This window comes from Pecten maximus, chromosome 1, assembly GCF_902652985.1.
Source record: "Pecten maximus chromosome 1, xPecMax1.1, whole genome shotgun sequence".
Lineage (NCBI taxonomy): Eukaryota > Metazoa > Mollusca > Bivalvia > Pectinida > Pectinidae > Pecten > Pecten maximus.
In genome coordinates, this window is record NC_047015.1 from 32,272,237 (window position 1) to 32,293,196 (window position 20,960).

A 20,960-nucleotide genomic window follows, 5' to 3' on the forward strand; every position below is an offset into this window, starting at 1 on the left:
AACAAAACCATCTGCTATTTTTCATTGTTGTTATAGTAATAGAACTGATGTATGGTTTTCCCTTTGTAATTGAGGGTTTTTATTTCCTCATTAGAGTATTGAAGAACGTGACCTTGATCCTGAGCATGCTTCTTATTATTTATTTATTGAAATGTTATTACTACCTTGTCATGTTTCGGTTCACTAGTCAAAGTTTGGATCTGGGTGAATGATCAAACTTTCGATAATGCGTTATTCATACTGTAGGAAATATGTTTGTACCTATCAACGTATAATCTAACATAGTTATCCTATCGTTATTGCTACCTGTCAACTAATTAACACGTAGACGAGTGTAATAACACCGTCTTAATAGCCATCTCCAAATATCCTAATTAATCAATTTGTGCTTTCACACCGAAAAAATCACAAAAAGGGAATATTTTGATGAAATATTAAATTCAATTCATCATATAGAAAATTGTTATGCCCCCTTGAGCTAAGTCTACCGAGTTTACAACCCCTTTTATTGTTAGTTTGCTGGTTTTACTGCCCATTTCATTATTTGTCTGCTGGTTTTACTGCCCTTTTATTATTTGTCTGCTGGTTTTACTGCCCCTTTTATTATTTGTTTGCTGGTTTTACTGCCCCTTTTATTATTTGTCTGCTGGTTTTAATGCTTAAGCATGATTCAAACTTAAAATCAATAAAGGGAGCAAACATTTCGATTTTATCGAAGACCATGTGTTCGGAAGAGTAAGCGTCTTCTGCTACCTCGACGACATCCGCCATACAATTATAGGTCACGACGTCACCCGCCATACAAATATAGGTCACGACGTCACCCACCATACAATTAGAGGTCACGACGTCACCCGCCATACAATTATAGGTCACGACGTCACCCGCCATACAAATATAGGTCACGACGACACCCGCCATACAATTATAGGTCACGATGACACCCGCCATACAATTATAGGTCACGACGACACCCGCCATACAATTATAGGTCACGATGACACCCGCCATACACTAATAGGTAAAATCCGGATGATATCACATTCTTAAAATGAGAACTAACGGTAGTGACAATGGAACCACTAACCATATCAACTAGCATTTAACATGTCTGACTTCATATCGGGTAAGACAATATAATATTAACAAATAAGATCTTGATGTCGACCATTAAACTCTCACACAGTTTGCATCAAGCTATATCTTTCGAAACCTTGTGTTGTTAATTTCTCCGTCAGTAGTTGGAATCTGTCACGGAAATCGCGGTAATGGGAACAAGCTCCTGAAGCTACAGCAACTGGGACATGTGAACACAAGGTAGTGGCAGCAATGGTGTTACTATTTGAAAATGGAAAAATAGCAATTGTGATATTGAAATCATCACGCTATCAAAGACCTTGATTGAAATATGGCTGTTAAGATCGAGATAAGTGACTGACATTGAAGAGTCGTTATAGTGAATTTCTTTATTACAGAAGAAAAACTTTTTTTACTAGGTCTGTGGTACATGTACATATTATTGATCTTCTTTTTGTATTGGAATTCTTATTCCAACGTATCGGAGGGGTTTTGAGAGAAAAAATGCGATTTTAAATCAAAAGTTACATTCGATTTCGTTAAACTGTTTATTTTGAGGGTAAAGGTACGTCTCGGTGTTTTAGATCACTGGGGAGAATCCACACGACTTAGTAAATGGACGTCGTGGCATGGTAATGCTATTGACAGTATTCCGGGAAACCGTGGAATAACATATTATGTGAAAAAGGATAGAAGCCGGAAGACAGCATTGTCAACAGAGACTGTACAGTGTTGGTCTGAGTTGGAAGGCAAAGTACCACAAATCAGTGTACATTGTGGGAGGTATAGGACACCACACGTTAATCTGTGTGTCCGAGGACTACGGTTACTGGCTATGACGTGTAAGACAACACCACATGGATGGTCATTATTATGGCCTTTGTCGTAGAACTGAGGCAGACAGCGTCTGGGAGAAGAGTCTTAAGGAGACAACTGACAAAATCAGTGTGAGGCTACAAAGACTAAGGTTAAGATTCCATGTGTATCATTTAACCAGTACAAACACAACAATTAAATCACATTGGTGAATCCTTATAAGAACGTTCAAACTTCTAATACGTACAGTAATCAGAAACAAAACTCACAAAACTGATTTAAAATTTTTTTTTTTAATGTGATGCCTACAGCAAATGTAATTGTTTGGGTGATGTATACAATTTCTCGTTTTCTACAAATAATAGGTTTGTGATGACCCGACAGTATGTACATTATAGATTGCTTACGACATATGGGAGGTAACTCCGACATACTTAAGGTAGTTAACTGATGTGTAATAGACCTCATGTGTCCGTTACAGAAACCTTTGTTTTTCTTTTCAAACAAATAAACCATCAAAATAGAAGACTGTCAAGGTTTTCTTTTCAATGGTTTAATTGACCATGATGTCATCGACATTTGAAGAGGAATTATGCAATTTTGTTTTCAAGATATTTATTTCTTCGAGATTTTTCTGTCCTCGAACTAAGTGAAACATGAAACAATTAAAAAAAACAATATTTACATTTCATAATGATGATTGCATATATTCTTATACGTCATGGTATAAACAAGTCTCCGATTATAAACAATCAAAACTAACGTTTCAGTAAATAAACAAAGCTACGTTTGGCCTGTTAAAGTCTGTGTTATTGAAGACATTAATTAATGTAACATAAATGAATACAACCTACTACATATGTAATACTACCAGGGCACAGTTGTTCAAAAGGTGATCAGGCTAATCACATTTTAACAACATTTTTTCAAATCTTAATATGATAATTTCTGGTAGAACTAACTTGACAAAACTTTATGAAATTCTGTAATTCTTAGTTCTCTTCCAACTGACATAGTTTAAAGATAATATACTCACAGGTTTTGCAGAAAATGAGAAATGTAATTTTCACTAATCAAGTGATTAAGCTTATCACCTTTTGAACAGCTGGGCCCAGTACGTTAGCGATTATAACAGGAACCCGATTATGCTGACCTCTGTCATCAACTTGCTTCCTCTTAAAAGGAATAACAAATGATGATAATGCAGTACAAGATAACAACAGAAATATCTGTATGTGTATATCTCCGTAAGCCACGTGAGCTGCTTGTTTGCTTACAATGTTTTGTATCCTCCAAATAAATATCATAATGAAAGGATTTTTTTTAACTTGTTGACTATTTAACGTCTTATAAATAATTTTCATTTGATATCACCTTAAATGCGTATTTAGGTGAACCGTCAAAACTGCAATATAATGCCTATGTATTGGTGAAATATGCAGTATACCTAGGTTTGTAAAGTTCTAATGTTACATATCTTGTTAATGATTGCTTCTGAATGTTTGTGAAACATCATCTTCACACTATACATGTTTCAATTTTCTTAACGAGATACGTGCAAGATAAAAAAAAAGATTAAAATATACACCATAATATAGGAAAACACAACACACGAACAGTCATAATCATATCACAGTTAAGCTATAAATAGAGAAAGTGGTCATAATATAGTATTATCTCAAGCTTGTATTTTAAGTTCAACCTTCGACTTTATAATGTACTAGAAACAAAAACTATCAGCTAAGTTGTAAGTACTAATCTAGCTTAAATTCCGTGAGTTATTTTTTTCTCAATACCGAAATGTGAAAGTAACATCAGGACAGCGAAAATGTGCTAAGGTGATATAAAATGGTATTGCCGATCAGATCTAAACGTTAAATGAAGGCTGAACACTGAAAAGCTATTTTTTCTGAGATTGTCGATATATCATATATTTTGGCAACTATCAAGATATTGATTTGTCCTGAAACAATCCGCACTCTTACACAACAACTGGGTGAACCAGGACATGTGTTTAGTAAATTCTTACGAAAATATAAAATAAGAGGTACATGTAAGATGTTTTTGCAAATGGTCAATGTCCATGTTTGGGTATAAAATAGCATAATACATGGTATATACGTATATACGTGGACGGATTCGTAAGACATTGTGAAAGTAACAAAATAAAATATGCCATTCTTGTGTGAATAAAATAAAGCCATACTACATGTAACATAAAAAATACACTTTTTTCTAAAAAAAAAAAAAAAAAAAAAATGTTACGCGCTTATATATGACATCACTTTTAGGAAAACAATGTTAATGGTAAATGCTACACCATTTCCTTAAATGTTTTGACTGGTGCCTTAATTTCACTGGGTATTCCTTAAGCATAAATAATAAATAATCAATGCTACCTTTGCCTATATATTTATATCTGAGATTCGCCGCTGGATTTTGTAAAAACTGTATATAATTGCTTATACAACCCCTCATACATAATCATCTTGTGTGAAAGCTAGACTTACCACGGCCTTTCATTTTATCAGTGTATGAGATACAAATTACGTCCCATAGATTGTCCAAATATTGCACGTCATATGTAGTGACTTTTAATGTGTCTTTCATGCAAACAACAGCCAGGGGAAGAAAAAAATTACGACAAAATCATTTAAAACAATTCAAATAATACTAATTTTGGGACAAATGTTTCATGGCGTTGCACACTGAAATCCAAAATGAGGGGGCGTAACTCTCACAACACTGGACGGAATATACTGAAAGCATTACTTATTTGAAGTTACGCCCCCTGGATTTTCTAGACTTGTATACGATATTTAATGTACATACATACAAAAAAATGCATGCCTGCAGTGTTGTTTACCAAAGCACGTAGAAAAAATAGCGAATCTTTCAAGATAAAAATCGACAAAACATTGTGTTATCTTTATACTTTGTTTTGCCGAACATATTTCACGACACTCTGATACACTTACCCAGAATTTCCTCGTTCACTTATTGACATCAATATGTTTGCAATTTACCGAATAATTGACGCGTCTATAAAGGTTTCATGTGTCGGTTATACTATTAATAGTTATCTATATAGCGGTCACCTGTCCATAAAGGCCACTCTCACCCTCCTCCTTTGAGTGGTCTTTTAACAGGTTTGACTACACTTACAACATGCTCATTATGAATACTAGTAATTCAAATTTAGATAAATGCTAATTGATTTGTTCTAAACATCCGGGTTCCTTGAAGTGTACTGAGCCAGAACTGAATCTGCCGATCCTAAACTATTGATGGAATCACTTGACGCCGACTGTTGATGTGAGAGCTCATTTGACTGGTAGTCACCGTCACTCAGAGATCGGTGACGTCCTCTAAGAACGGGCGGTAACACACGGGGCGGTTTGGCATCACTGACATGGTCATTGGAACCATTTTTCTTTACAGATTTTGATGTCCGTTTCTTCTTCCGCCGTTTCTTCTTTTCCAATAAAGCGTCATGTTGAAGTAAACTTTGATGTGACGATCGAGCAGAATGCCTATTGTAATGTAAAATATTGTGATAGTGTTATAGTAAAAGATAGTAAGATCGTTTGTGATAAATTTGCAGATCCTGTACTATATTTACAATGTAATTACAATGTTATTAACAATTACATCAATAATAAAACATGGCATCGCTTTCTTTACTGAATAAGAGCCGTTACGGTACGATTTTCACGTTCCGCTGTTAAAATCTAGCGTATATCATGCAAGAAAGCAATCAAGAAATCACATCAGACGGTTGCCATGAACGACAACTCTCATTAGACAGAAGAAGGGCCGTGTTTTCTTAGCTAAAGCATAATGATCTTTCTAACATTAAGTGAATGAACGAAGGAAGAGTAATCTATTTTGACTATTATTTTAGCTGGCGATCTAGAGATTATCTCAGATATCATTCAGAGGTACAGTTACACATATACTGAACGGATTTCTAGGAAATTGTTGGTTTTAGTAGTAAAACCTGCACAAACAGATACGTTAGATAGTTTATCGTAGCAGCCAGTGGCACATTAGGGTACATGAGAGGTACGCCATCGGAATGACACAGGGCAACGAGATAAAGAGTAGACAGAAGAGGGAAGAAAAGTACAAGCCGTTGGAAGTTGGTAATACAAAAAAAAAAAAAAAGTTTATTTGACGTCCTCTTGGTACATGATACATCCGTAGGAATGTTATATGATATGCCTGATTGATATCGTTTAAGAAACATATGGATTTTAGCAATGGTGTTATAGATTATGCTTCAACTCTTCATACGTATACATTATTGCGTAAGCTAAGGTAATCTTACCCAGAGTTAGCCTCATCGCCTGTTGAACTGCCATTTTCGAGATTTGAAGACAATGACCGTTCGTTCAGTTGGAGTTTGGGAAGAGGTCGTGACATGAGTGTATCGTCAAGGTCACTGGCAGCATTCACTACCCCAGTGTCTGTCGTTTTCATCATAGCCTTCTGCTTGGATTTCTTCTTTTGACGCCACTGCTGAATTTCATCCAAACATGTTTCTCCATCAGGTGCCTTTGCTAAACGTTTATTAGATGTCGACGTCTCTAAAGGAAATGTCTCATCCAATTTTCCATCATGTGTATGTTTACTTTCGCCTCTACCTTGGGAACTCAATGATCTCTTCCTCTTGTGTTTTTTCATACACTTTGCTGACTCAGACTCGCTTCCTGTTCCTTCTACTGACGAATCGCCTTGCAAATCGTCTTGCACAATAGAAGATCTGGATAAACGTCTGTTCTTTCGACCAGAATCTCCAGAACTTCGTCTATTGTTTGTAGTACTCGATCTGTTTTGTCTTTCTTCTTTCTGACGTGTCCCATGAGAAATTTCCTCCGTTTGTTTTGAAGCGTTTCCTGTCGTCAGCCCAACTATTGAAGCTCGTCCCCCTGTCGGATAACTCTCCTGGTATCTCGATTCATCCCTGGGCAACTGTTGTTGAGGCCCCACTCTAGCACCGGAATAAATATTATTCATTTTCATTTGTTGAGTTTCCTTTTTATGTTTTCGCAAACTCGTGACGGACTGCAGTGGAGTTAAATGTATTTCAACGTCTGGTCCGATAAAAGGTTTCCAAAGCATTCTAAGCATACATCCTAGAATCAACAGTATAATGGCTGTTGCGAGGAATAAAATGCCGACAATATGAAGAACACCGTACGTTTCAAAAGTCGTATCTTCACTAAACGCTACCAATGTAATCGTTAATCCTGGAACTGTCAACGGAATGGCGAATGTGATCATACATGGTCCAAGCATACCCTTAATCTGGCTATTCCAGTACTTCTTCTTGTCAGCCTCATCCATTTTGCCGACGGATTTATATTATAAGTTTTTATGTATCCAAGTCATACCATTGCCCCAAAGTATTTGTACCTACAACAATAATAGCAAAATTCCTGATAATTCAATCTTCTAAAAACACCATGTTCATCGTTGCAGAGTTTTGTATGCAGTTTGATCAAAGACTGGTTCATACTCATTTGTGTTCAGATATAAAATTATTCATTAAATGCAAAGGTATTGCATATAGTGAGAAGACAACAATACACACTAGATTTGAAATAAAGAAAACACCAAACTACTATGTGTTATTTCCAATACACATATCATGTTAATAGTGCATTAACTAACAACAGGTAGGTATTAACGTTTTACAACACAACATTTAAAGGTTGATTGTCATAGGAGTTCTATTTTCGCTATACAGCCTTTAACAAATTCCACGGGAATAATTCATTGTGTATGTTGTTCTGACATCAGTAGGAAGCCGTTTATGACACCTACAGTACAGAATCAGAGACCTGTTGATCCCGTTAGGAGCGTCCTACCCATATAACTCTGAGCTAAGATGCAACGGTCGATACTATCCTATCAAACATTAATGGGACAGGGTTGTGTGTTTCTTTCAGTTTGTTGAAAATACATGACGATATTTCTATATGTAACGATTGCTTTATTAATTTTTCGATATTTCATATTGGTAGTGAATTGTTATTAAAGGAAAAACGAATTTTTATTCTTATTCTGATAGGAAAATTAGGTGATGCATTAGATTAAATTGATACTAATTGGCTAAAATTTAGTTGTAATGTGGATAAAACCGATGTGTTTAAATTTTGAATATATCGCGGCCATATTCTCACACATTGAGTTTACAGGCAACGCGGATGTAACTTGAGAAATATTGGTCAATTTGACAGACATGAAATACAATGTAGAATCCATATACATGAATGTAGTAATATCAAAAGAGATATTATTTTTTATCTCTACTAGGGTCAGCGGTCCAGTGTCGATATACATACAGACTTTCATGAGCTGACAATTGTAGTTATACTGTTGAAAAGTATCTATATTGACCAATCAAATGACTTGCCTGGTCCCAACTGAATAAGAACAAATGACTATGATTGGTTGATTATGTGATGATTAATGTTGCATTGATACTGATTGGATCATGGTACTTTAAATGCATTTGTTGAAATAGTAATGGATAATCTATTAGTTATTACGATTCGTTAAACTAGAAGAATTTCAATAACGTTATCGCCTCATGAGCACCTTATGCTTCCACATAGTGAGGGCTGATTAAGTTAGGCGATACTATAGAAGAAAAGTACACTGTCAATATAATAAATAAAATATAAGGTGACACATAAGCTTACACTGGGGTTCATATTGGTTACAAATGTAGATATTATTAACATTTTTTAAACTATTCTTAACAAGATCTAAGAATCAAACCGTACTGTGTAATATTTTAACTACACGTATTTATATCGGTTAGTTCCTAATATAACGAAATTGAAAACTAAGTAATAACATAAAAGTCACTAAACAATGAGATTATTTCCATTATTGATTTTAAACCAAAAAAATGTATTGTTGAGGCTCAGATTTAAACAGTATTACAATACCTCGTGCACCAGTATCAAATTAACAGAGATGTCAATAGCAGGATATCTCATTTCTATGACGGGCTTCCTTCCTCCCGGACGCCTACTGGTCTGAGCCACAGCTGTCGGCGTTCGGTTAACATAATTCTCCCCCTCTGTATATATGATATAATATACCCTACTATTTTGTCAGTTTAACAGTGTATGATGGTATCTTTTCATATCTAGACACCGGATGGTTACCCCCTCCATGTAAAAACTATATCACCCCAACCCTGTGTCGTATAATTCTGCGTCTAAAAAGACTCCAGGCAACCCGTGGTAATATGATATTTCTGGTAAACCACCCGACAACGAGTCTACGGGTAAAGGTCTACCTCTAGGACCATGGCAGCCTGGGTGGTCCAACCACATTAAGGTAGTTTCTAAATCTAATTTAAATCTCCCACGTTCCATAATTTACATTGTTTATTTACAGCCTTTGCGATATATTTAGTTCGTTAATATTAAATCAAATATCAGTAAAATTGTGGAAATTTCAATTGTTCTTTTCTCCCAAACATAAATGATATACTGCTTATAACTAGGTTACCTGGATGTATATACCGGGTATTACAGCTAACTCAAGGTGTCATTCACGTCCACGATACTACGTAGAACAAGAGGACTTTGTAACATAGAAACGCTTCAAACGAAAGCTTAGAAGACGGAGTTATCCTTAGACTAACGAGATATACCCAGTATGACCGAATCTTACCTGCATATACAACAGTGAGTGAATATCCAACAACCTTCGCCATCTTGTACACACGTAAGACGTTTGATACAAACCAAGAGTTGTATATAGCACGTCAATGACCCGGAACAGGGGAAATACCCTTCATGTTTAAACAGGCAGAAAATACGTGTATATAAGGTTTACCTGTCCACATGCTAAAGATAAGCAACTCCAAGGATAGCGTGTGTTTCAGCTCGGTCCAAGTCTAATTATTATTGATGAGGACAGGAATTAGACTATTGATGTGTGTGGGTTACGGACGATGTTATATTGTAGCGGTACCTTGGGGAATCATTATTTTGATCTCTGACCAGACAACACATACAATGTATATCGCGTCGATGTATCGCCCGCACTTCTCTTGGGAGATTTATTGTAGTCAGCCAACAACTCTGTATTGCTAGAATGTAAAACATAAATGTACATGATATGATTAATCAATTTTTATTTCATACTATTGGTTAATCAAATATCATTATCGACGGGTGGTTAATTGATTATTTTATCTTCAAAATGTTAATTAATTGACTTCAGTATTGTTATTATTTTCTACAGATGGTAAATTGATTATTATTAATATCTACAGATGGTTAATTGATTATAATAGATATCTACTGATGGTTAATTGATTATAATAGATATCTACGGATGGTTAATTGATTATAATAGATATCTACTGATGGTTAATTGATTATAATAGATATCTACTGATGGTTAATTGATTATAATAGATATATACGGATGGTTAATTGATTATAATAGATATCTACTGATGGTTAATTGATTATAATAGATATCTACTGATGGTTACTTGATTATAATAGATATCTACTGATGGTTAATTGATTATAATAGATATCTACAGATGGTAAATTGATTATAATAGATATCTACTGATCGTTAATTGATTATAATAGATATCTACAGATGGTTAATTGATTATAATAGATATCTACAGATGGTTAATTGATTATAATAGATATCTACAGATGGTTAATTGATTATAATAGATATCTACTGATGGTTAATTGATTATAATAGATATCTACAGATGGTTAATTGAGTATAATAGATATCTACTGATGGTTAATTGAGTATTATTATTATCTACGGATGATTGATTGATTACTATGATTATCTACGGATGGTTACTTGAGTATAATTATCTACGGATGGTTAATTGATTATTATTTTAATATACGGATGGTTACTTGATTATAATTTTCTACGGATGGTAACTTGATTATTATTATCATCTACGGATGGTAGCTTGGATATTATTATCATCTACGGATGGTAACTTGATTATTATCATCATCTACGGATGGTAACTTGATTATAATTTTTGTACGGATGGTAACTTGATAATTATGCTCTACTCATGATTAATTGGTTATAATAATCTATGGATGGTTAATTGAGTATTATTATTATCTACGGATGGTTACTTGATTATCATTATCTACGGATGGTTAATTGATTATTATTATCCATGGATTGTTAATCTATGATCATTACTATAAACGGATTGTTAATTAATTGCATGAATTAAGATCAATCGGCTCATATGTGGATGCCATATTTAAGATGAGTATGTAATTAAATAGTGGGCAATCCAAAGAGATAAAATCCTACAAACATATTTTTTCGCTGAGGATCATTTTAATCAAAACATGAAGTGTGATGCTTGTAATTCTTTCTGTCGTTCACACCTTGCCAAAGAAACCCCGATTTTGAGTTAGAGTCATAGTTTTCTTCACATTTTGACTCCTGTTGCTTTATACGAGGTACTTTATTGACAATTTCGAACTAAAGATGGACATGCCATTTTTATTGATGCCCTTTAAAAAGGTTTGAGTGTGTTTCTTTATCTTACACGGAGGGTTATTATATTAAAAACCTAAATAGCAATTTTGCATTGAATCTAGAGTCTTTTGTCTTTCGTGCGTATTAAAAGAACCCCTAGTGATATCGTTCTATTACCAAAGATCAAAGTGGTATAATAAATTCCTTGTGACCTCATTGTGCAACTAGCTGAATATGTAGTATTTGTGTTATTTACTTCAATGAACGGTGGCAGAGATTTCACCATATGACGACAAAACTGTTAACAGTTTGTACTTTGTTACATGTAGTATGATATCGAATATTTTCTTTCGATGTAGGGTTAATTAGGTATATTGACAAGAGCGTGAATCAATTAGTGTTATAATGCCAATTAGTGTAATGCCAATAAGTGTTATAATGTCAATTAGTGTTATAATGCCAATAAGTGGTATAATGTCAATTAGTGTTATAATGTCAATAAGTGTTAAATTGTCAATTAGTGTTATAATACCTATTAATGGTATGATACCAATTAGTGTTATAATGCCAATTAGTGTTATATTGTCAACTAGTGTTATAATGTCAGTTAATTTGAAAATGCCAATTGGTATTTAATTTGTTGATCGTGTAGATAAAACACAACGCTGGGAGACGTGTACAACACATATATTGTTACATTTGAACAGTCGATATTGCACGTCCTGCAATTTCCATATCTACAGTAAGCGTACATATTTCATTGTTTAAATACAGATACGAACTGTATTAAACAAATAACAAATAGCCCTTTTATAATTGTGATACCAACGTATGATGGGTATTCGAGAAATATAACCAAATATACCATATATATTGCTTTTTGCTTTAAGCATGGAAAACTCTCCAATTGGCATCCAAACCTTACATACGCCACACGAAGCTCCTTTTTCTAGCATACAATTTCATACATTTGTAGTAAAAAAAACAGCAATATCGCACACAGCGTTATACACAATGTAGTATCCGGAGATTTTACACATTACTGTTTATAATGTATTCCATCTCTCACATAAAAAACTATTACAAGCTGAAGCATATTTCATTATTACGCACTTCAAAAATCTTAATTATATAGGTTACTTTGACAAATTTAACAAGTTCACCTGCACCTTATATCATTACACCAACTGAGCTGAAGGTTATTGTTGTCATTAATACAAATAAGATAATAGCTCAACATTATCGTTTAATTCAATATAAACATGACTCACTGATATGCTTATACATCAAAACACACAAATCTTATATCAACGTAAAAACGACCTTTTTACATACACTTTTATCAATACCACATATCGCACCAATGAAAACTTACACAGTCGAAAAACAAACACACTAGCAGTTACTATCTCAATAGTTCTCAAATCATAATGTCCGCTCATACATGTTGACACCATTGCACCTCGCACTGCTAGACGTCCTTACACTGCTAGACGTTCCTAACTGCTAGACGTCCTTACACTGCTAGACATCCTAACATTGCTAGACATCCCAACACTGCTAGATATCCTAACACTGCTAGACATCCTAACATTGCTAGACATCCTAACATTGCTAGACGTACGTCCTTACATTGCTAGACGTCCTTACACTGCTAGACATCCTAACACTGCCAGACATCCTCACACCACTGAATGTCCTTGTACTGCTGAATGATCTCGTACCGCTAGACGTCCTGAGACTGCTTGATGACCTAATACTTCTATACATCCTCACACCGCTGGATGTCCTCGCACTCATGAGGCTCTATTTTACAGTTCCGTGACGGCAACATGTTCACTAGAGATTCACTTATGACGCTAGAACTGCGTTTAAATTGCTGAAATAACGTCTCGTCGCCACTCCGCCTTACACTTTCTCTAGTCATCTCCTCAATACTACTGTCCTCTTCACTGATATTCTCCTTGTCCTGCAGGAATTCTGATTGAAGTTCGATACTCTCAATCTCATATTGTTGTTTTCGATTTCGTCTGATTGTGAGCACTTCTGCCAGAAGGGCTCCAACTAAGAATAGAACGAATGCTACTACGAGACACACAGGGCCACTGATCCGGAAGGCAGGAATCGTGTCTTTCCCCACTATTTCTGAGTATGCTACAAGGGACATTGCAAATCCCACGATAGCCAATGGGATTCCAGTGACAAAAATGACAGATCCAACACCCTTTCGTTTCTCTATTTGTTTCTGCCGTTGACGTTGTATTAACCACGCTACGTGCAGATCGACAGCTTCATCCGTTTGAAATGTTGAAGATTTCATTGTAATGACCCATACTCACGCAACTATCTGCAAATACCAAAGAAAGATGCAGAAGTACATTTGAGTCATTGCAAGCATTATCAATCGTTAATCAACTGAAACAATCGCAGATTAGGTATACAAAAGTTTATAACATTTCATTGAGCAACAGTTACAGTGTCAAAATATGTATGCGTTAAATTATTAATCTGGATGCTTTGACATTTACCAGGAATCTCAGGGTCGATACGCAATATAGCCTCTGACAGTATCACATATTATAGTCAAGGGAGTATGGTAGAACAGTAGGTCAATAATACCTGAAACACCAAGCATCCATAAATACAGTATACCAGCCAATCTACATAATAGGCGACCATTAGTCAAGCGAGATTTTACGTTGTCGAGGGGGTTGTCGATAAAACACGAGTAAATATTACAGGGTTTACTACACGTGCTTGGGAATAGAGAGCTTATGTTTGCAGAACATAATGATGATGTACAACCCCGTTAGGGTATGTATCCTTAATAATTTGTGTTGATTTCATTGAGCAGTTACTTGTAGGATCAAACAATCCCCAGGTAAAAGACCACCAAAATTACGAAACCTTGAGATGCATTATCTATATAATCAATATGTAATGACACACAAAACTACACCATTTGTGAGGAAAAAGGTCCCAAGAACACAAAGCTAAAAATACAGAGGGATACAACATCACAGATCTAATCTTCAAAGGGATACAACATCACAGATCTAACATTCCAAGGGATACAACATCACAGAACTAAAACCTCAGAAGGATACAATATCACAGAACTAACACTCAGAGGGATACAACATCACAGAACTAACACTCAGAGGGATACAACATCACAGAACTAACCCTCAGAGGGATACAACATCACAGATCTAAAACCTCAGAAGGATACAACATCACAGAACTAACCCTCAGAAGGATACAACATCATAGAACTAAAACCTCAGAAGGATACAACATCACAGAACTAACCCTCAGAAGGATACAACATCATAGAACTAAAACCTCAGAGGGATACAACATCACAGAACTAACACTGAGAGGGATACAACATCACAGAACTAACCCTCAGAAGGATACAACATCATAGAACTAACCCTCAGAGGGATACAACATCACAGAACTAACCCTCAGAAGGATACAACATCACAGAACTAACCCTCAGAGGGATACAACATCACAGAACTAACACTCAGAGGGATACAACATCACAGAACTAACCCTCAGAGGGATACAATATCACAGAACTAACACTCAGAGGGATACAACATCACAGAACTAACACTCAGAGGGATACAACATCACAGAACTAACCCACAGAGGGATACAACATCACATATCTAACCTCAGAGGGATACAACATCACAGAACTAACCCTCAGAGGGATACAACATCACATATCTAACCCTCAGAGGGGTACAACATCATAGAACTAACACTCAGAGGGGTACAACATCATAGAACTAACACTCAGAGGGATACAACATCACAGAACTAACACTCAGAGGATATAACATCACAGAACTAAAACCTCAGAGGGATATAACATCACAGATCTAACCCTCAGAGGGGTACAACATCACAGAACTAAAACCTCAGAGGGATATAACATCACAGAACTAACCCTCAGAGGGATACAACATCACAGATCTAACCCTCAGAGCGGTACAACATCACAGAACTAAAACCTCAGAGGGGTACAACATCACAGAACTAACACTCAGAGGGATATAACATCACAGAACTAACCCTCAGAGGGATACAACATCACAGAACTAACACTCAGAGGGATACAACATCACAGAACTAACCCTCAGAGGATATAACATCACAGAACTAACACTCAGAGGGGTACAACATCACAGAACTAACACTCAGAGGGATACAACATCACAGAACAAACACTCGGAGTGATACAACATCACAGATCTAACACTCAGAGGGATACAACATCACAGAACTAACACTCAGAGGGATACAACATCACAGAACTAACCCTCAGAGGGATACAACATCACAGAACTAACACTCAGAGGGATACAACATCACAGAACTAACACTCAGAGGGATACAACATCACATAACTAACCCTCAGAGAGGGATACAACATCACAGAACTAACCCTCAGAGGGATACAACATCACAGAACTAACACTCAGAGGGATACAACATCACAGAACTAACCCTCAGAGGGATACAACATCACAGAACTAACCCTCAGGGGATACAACATCACAGAACTAACCCTCAGAGGGATTCAACATCATAGAACTAACCCTCAGAGGGATACAACATCACAGATCTAACACTCAGAGGGATACAACATCACAGAACTAACCCTCAGGGGATACAACATCACAGAACTAACCCTCAGAGGGATACAACATCATAGAACTAACACTCAGAGGGGTACAACATCATAGAACTAACACTCAGAGGGATACAACATCACAGAACTAACACTCAGAGGATATAACATCACAGAACTAAAACCTCAGAGGGATATAACATCACAGATCTAACCCTCAGAGGGGTACAACATCACAGAACTAAAACCTCAGAGGGATATAACATCACAGAACTAACCCTCAGAGGGATACAACATCACAGATCTAACCCTCAGAGCGGTACAACATCACAGAACTAAAACCTCAGAGGGGTACAACATCACAGAACTAACACTCAGAGGGATATAACATCACAGAACTAACCCTCAGAGGGATACAACATCACAGAACTAACACTCAGAGGGATACAACATCACAGAACTAACCCTCAGAGGATATAACATCACAGAACTAACACTCAGAGGGGTACAACATCACAGAACTAACACTCAGAGGGATACAACATCACAGAACAAACACTCGGAGTGATACAACATCACAGATCTAACACTCAGAGGGATACAACATCACAGAACTAACACTCAGAGGGATACAACATCACAGAACTAACCCTCAGAGGGATACAACATCACAGAACTAACACTCAGAGGGATACAACATCACAGAACTAACACTCAGAGGGATACAACATCACATAACTAACCCTCAGAGAGGGATACAACATCACAGAACTAACCCTCAGAGGGATACAACATCACAGAACTAACACTCAGAGGGATACAACATCACAGAACTAACCCTCAGAGGGATACAACATCACAGAACTAACCCTCAGGGGATACAACATCACAGAACTAACCCTCAGAGGGATTCAACATCATAGAACTAACCCTCAGAGGGATACAACATCACAGATCTAACACTCAGAGGGATACAACATCACAGAACTAACCCTCAGGGGATACAACATCACAGAACTAACCCTCAGAGGGATACAACATCACGGAACTAACATTCAGAGGGATACAACATCACAGAACTAACACTCAGAGGGAATACAACATCACGGAACTAACCCTCAGGGGATACAACATCACAGAACTAAAACCTCAGAGGGATACAACATCACAGAACTAACCCTCAGGGGATACAACATCACAGAACTAACACTCAGAGGGATACAACATCACAGAACTAACACTCAGAGGGATACAACATCACAGAACTAACACTCAGAGGGATACAACATCACAGAACTAAAACCTCAGAGGATATAACATCACAGAACTAACACTCAGAGGGATACAACATCACAGAACTAACACTCAGAGGGATACAACATCACAGAACTAAAACCTCAGATGGAATCAACATCATAGAACTAACACTCAGAGGAAACAACATCACAGAACTAAAACCTCAGACGGAAACAACATCACAGAACTAAACTCTCAGAGGGGCACATCACAGAACTAAAACCTCAGAGGGATATAACATCACAGAACTAAACCCTCAGAAGGAATCAACATCACAGAACCATGTGCTTAGCTGAATAAAACATCACAGCAATGCGTCCTTAGATACATAAAACATCATAACTCTACACCTTTAGGAGAACACAACGTACCATTAGGCGATACAGTGCCTTTCCACAAATACGGCATGACCCCAATAATGTGTGTGGCAGCTATTCATACAAGTAACATATCGCTTCAAAGAAGATACCGATCGAAATCAACCAGTTTCCTCACCGATACTGGCTGTGTGACACCATCGATATCAGCATAGTGTATTGATTAGTGACATCAATGAAAGATTCCATTAAGGACATCCACTCGAGTTCCCACCGTTCACTAGTGAGGAATGTTTTATAAAACGGCATGGCATAATAAAACGTATGGGTATACCAGCCCAGTGATGTTTGAGGTGTACTTATCCTACATATACCTACCTTTGTGTACACACGATCCAAACTATAAGCTGCCAATATGTTCATTTCTATCCCTCCTCGTGCCTGGAAGCTCCTTGCTGGTGTGGGAAACAAATGTATAGGAATGTTTATGTTGAACATGTTCAGAACACAAAGCTCGGCATCGATCTGTTAAAGAACAGCCATAATGATATTCAGCCAAAGTACATCAGCATCACCGGTAGTCTGCTAGCATGAGCATGGTGACTGTCCACAACACGTAGAGACTTTCCTGTAAATGACAGAAAATACGACATTAGAGACATTCCAGTGGTACTGTCTACAGTTCCTTGTCTACGCCATAAATGGCCTGTGTCGTAAATATTCACTTATCCTTGGTGTGTTAGCGAGTGTTTTATCATTATTGTACTTTAAATGCTATTTGCATACCAAAGTTTGGTAAACCTTTGGCCACTACCTTTTTAACTAACAAATATATTATAGTGTAAGGTGTGATTAAGTCCCTTTACGATATCACACCCTCTGTTGTTATCAAGTAAAAGTCCTACAATAACATGTACTTATTGCCTTATAGTAAACATGACAATAAGCTCCGGTCAGCAGTATATAAGATATCAAGGAAGTGATAATAACCCTTCTTTCTATACGCGCACTGTGTATTATATACACAGCAGTTCACCGATCTGGCGGGGCTCTAGGATATTTATACTTCAACTCATCAGTAATTTATGTTGAAAACATACAAATATTGACTAACTAATCGATAATTGGAACAATGCTACATGTACCTTGGATGGTATCGTCCCATATATGTATAAATATGATTTCTAATTAGCAATCATGATTATGATTATATTATACAAATTATATGCTTCAAGGGAATACGACACGGTTAGGAGATAATCAACCGATTGCCGTGAAGATTGACATAAGTGATCTTTGTGCAACGTTTTGCTAATATTCTCGATATCTAGACTTTCTGGAGAAAATATTTGTTTCCAAATAAGGATGAAAAAATGACACACTTAGAATGTTTAATGGTTAAAGACAGAATCATGTTTTAATTGAGGAACTTTTAATACCTACAAGTAGCAGTTTCATTTTGGGAGCATTTCCATTTCATCAAAATATGGTTTGAACATTTTTGTTACCCAAAAAGGTACCTTGTCGTGGGTGAACTCGTATACCTTTTTTTGTAGTGAAAGCTTATGATTAATATAATGAAAACATTATTTTACCATGAAAACATTTCTAATGTTGTCTTTCTTTTTGTCCCATAAAGACGAGTTATCTCCCGTTTAGATTTCTTTACGTAGTTCTCTCGTCAAGCGTATGTTTCAGCGCTCACAGGGAGATAACTCTTACGAAGTGTATTTAAACGTAAGTCTTACGTTTGATTGGAAATCTTTTTTCTCGTTAGTAGTAATTTACATATGTATAAGTGTTTCTTATCGCATTAGTCACCAACTCTTTTACTTCCGCCGGCAAAGGAACTGTCCGGTCCTGTGGAGGGTACCGGATGGATAGGACAAGACTCACCTGTGTTGAGGGGGATACAGACACAGTGGTCTTGTATGGGGCTCGTTAGGGCCAAGTATCAAATCTCGCATTCTCGCACTCTCGACCTTAGGACGAAAACGCGAGAATGCGAAAACGCGACGGCGAGGGAGCGAAAACGCGAAAGAGCGAAAGAGCGAAAACTCGACGGCGAGAATGCGAAAACGCGACGGCGAAAACGCGAGATTAATCTCACACTCTCGCCGTCGCGATTTCGCTCCCTCGCCGTCGAGTTTTCGCACTCTCGCGTTTTCGCTCTTTCGCAATCTCGCGTTTTCGCTCCCTCGCCGTCGCGCTTTCGCATTCTCGCGTTTTCGACCTAAGGTCGAGAGTGCGAGAATGCGAGATTTGATACTTCGCCCTAACGAGCCACCATAGTCTTGGCCACCGGCCCCCTCACGTCGCCTGAACACAACAACCGCCGTGAAAGGAGACGTTGAACCAGTAACTAACCAACAAACCAACCAACCATTTTACTCCCACAGATAACGAACCGTAACTAAAAGAATTGCCAGTAAGGGACAAGTGGAATGCATTATTTGGATGTGGCTAATTGGATGTGATACTGAGTGAGTTGTCTTCTTGAGTGATAATGTGAAGAAGACGCTTACTCTGCAGAAACATGTTGTCCTTTTCTTCTTGTGCCTTTTCAGAGGTTTCAATGTAAATATACAGTTTTTTGTAGTTTGTCGACTAGGAGTTTTAACTACGGTTTCGTTTGAATGTCCAAATTTCCTTTATAGATTTGTTGTCCTTTTGATAGGACAAAATATAAAGGGATATACATCTACTTAAAGAAAGAGTTTTTTATTTGCAGTTACATCTAAACAAATATGATATTCACAAGAATGTGTATTGCGTATTATAATGGAGTCGAGGTAGATACACGAGATAGATAAACAAAAGAGTACGTCGCGAAACTAAATCGTTGAAATCTGACTATCAAGCAGAAATACAATGGTAAAACACGAAGCAGCTTTTACCGAAGTCTATTCCCAAAAAGGCATCAAATTCTATGAGTTTTCTTTTTTTACCACATACATTGTAAAATATAGTTTGCACTTAGAAGGAAAACCTAACCGAACATATATTAATATTTACAATATAGTGCAGACTGAACATTAAATTTAACTTGAACGTGCTAAAATTATTTCAGTTTGCAGTCATAAACATATACATGTAAGTACTAGTACTGCAAACTCAGTTTTCTGTGAGGATAGGTATTGTTTAATTTTTATTCATAACGATTTTTCTCCAACATTTTTTTCGGAAAGCAATTCTTATATGCTTTTGCAAAATGTATTTATGTTGAGAGATAATAAATTTTGAAGAAAAAAAAGTTAATTTTAGGTGTATAAATTGTCATC

The 20,960-nt window shown here is 36.6% G+C and overlaps 2 protein-coding genes across 3 annotated transcripts; both read right to left on the minus strand.

The window, feature by feature from the left end:
- Positions 1-4,132: 4,132 nt before the first annotated feature.
- On the minus strand, positions 4,133-9,711 carry LOC117330576. The gene is made up of 3 exons (XM_033888990.1): positions 9,592-9,711; positions 6,224-7,311; positions 4,133-5,426 (listed from the first exon to the last, which is right to left on the minus strand). The coding sequence occupies exons 2-3, from the start codon at positions 7,240-7,242 to the stop codon at positions 5,117-5,119; spliced, it is 1,329 nt and encodes a 442-aa protein (XP_033744881.1). The 5' UTR covers positions 7,243-7,311; positions 9,592-9,711; the 3' UTR covers positions 4,133-5,116.
- Positions 9,712-12,089: 2,378 nt separating this feature from the next.
- Positions 12,090-18,678, minus strand: LOC117330586. 2 transcript variants are annotated; one of them, XM_033889001.1, is made up of 2 exons: positions 18,058-18,678; positions 12,090-13,765 (listed from the first exon to the last, which is right to left on the minus strand). In XM_033889001.1, the coding sequence occupies exon 2, from the start codon at positions 13,736-13,738 to the stop codon at positions 13,181-13,183; it is 558 nt and encodes a 185-aa protein (XP_033744892.1). In that variant the 5' UTR covers positions 13,739-13,765; positions 18,058-18,678; the 3' UTR covers positions 12,090-13,180. The 2 variants fall into 2 exon arrangements, with proteins under 2 accessions (XP_033744892.1, XP_033744901.1); XM_033889010.1 differs by lacking the exon at positions 18,058-18,678 and adding an exon at positions 17,734-17,991.
- Between the last annotated feature and the right edge of the window lie 2,282 nt (positions 18,679-20,960).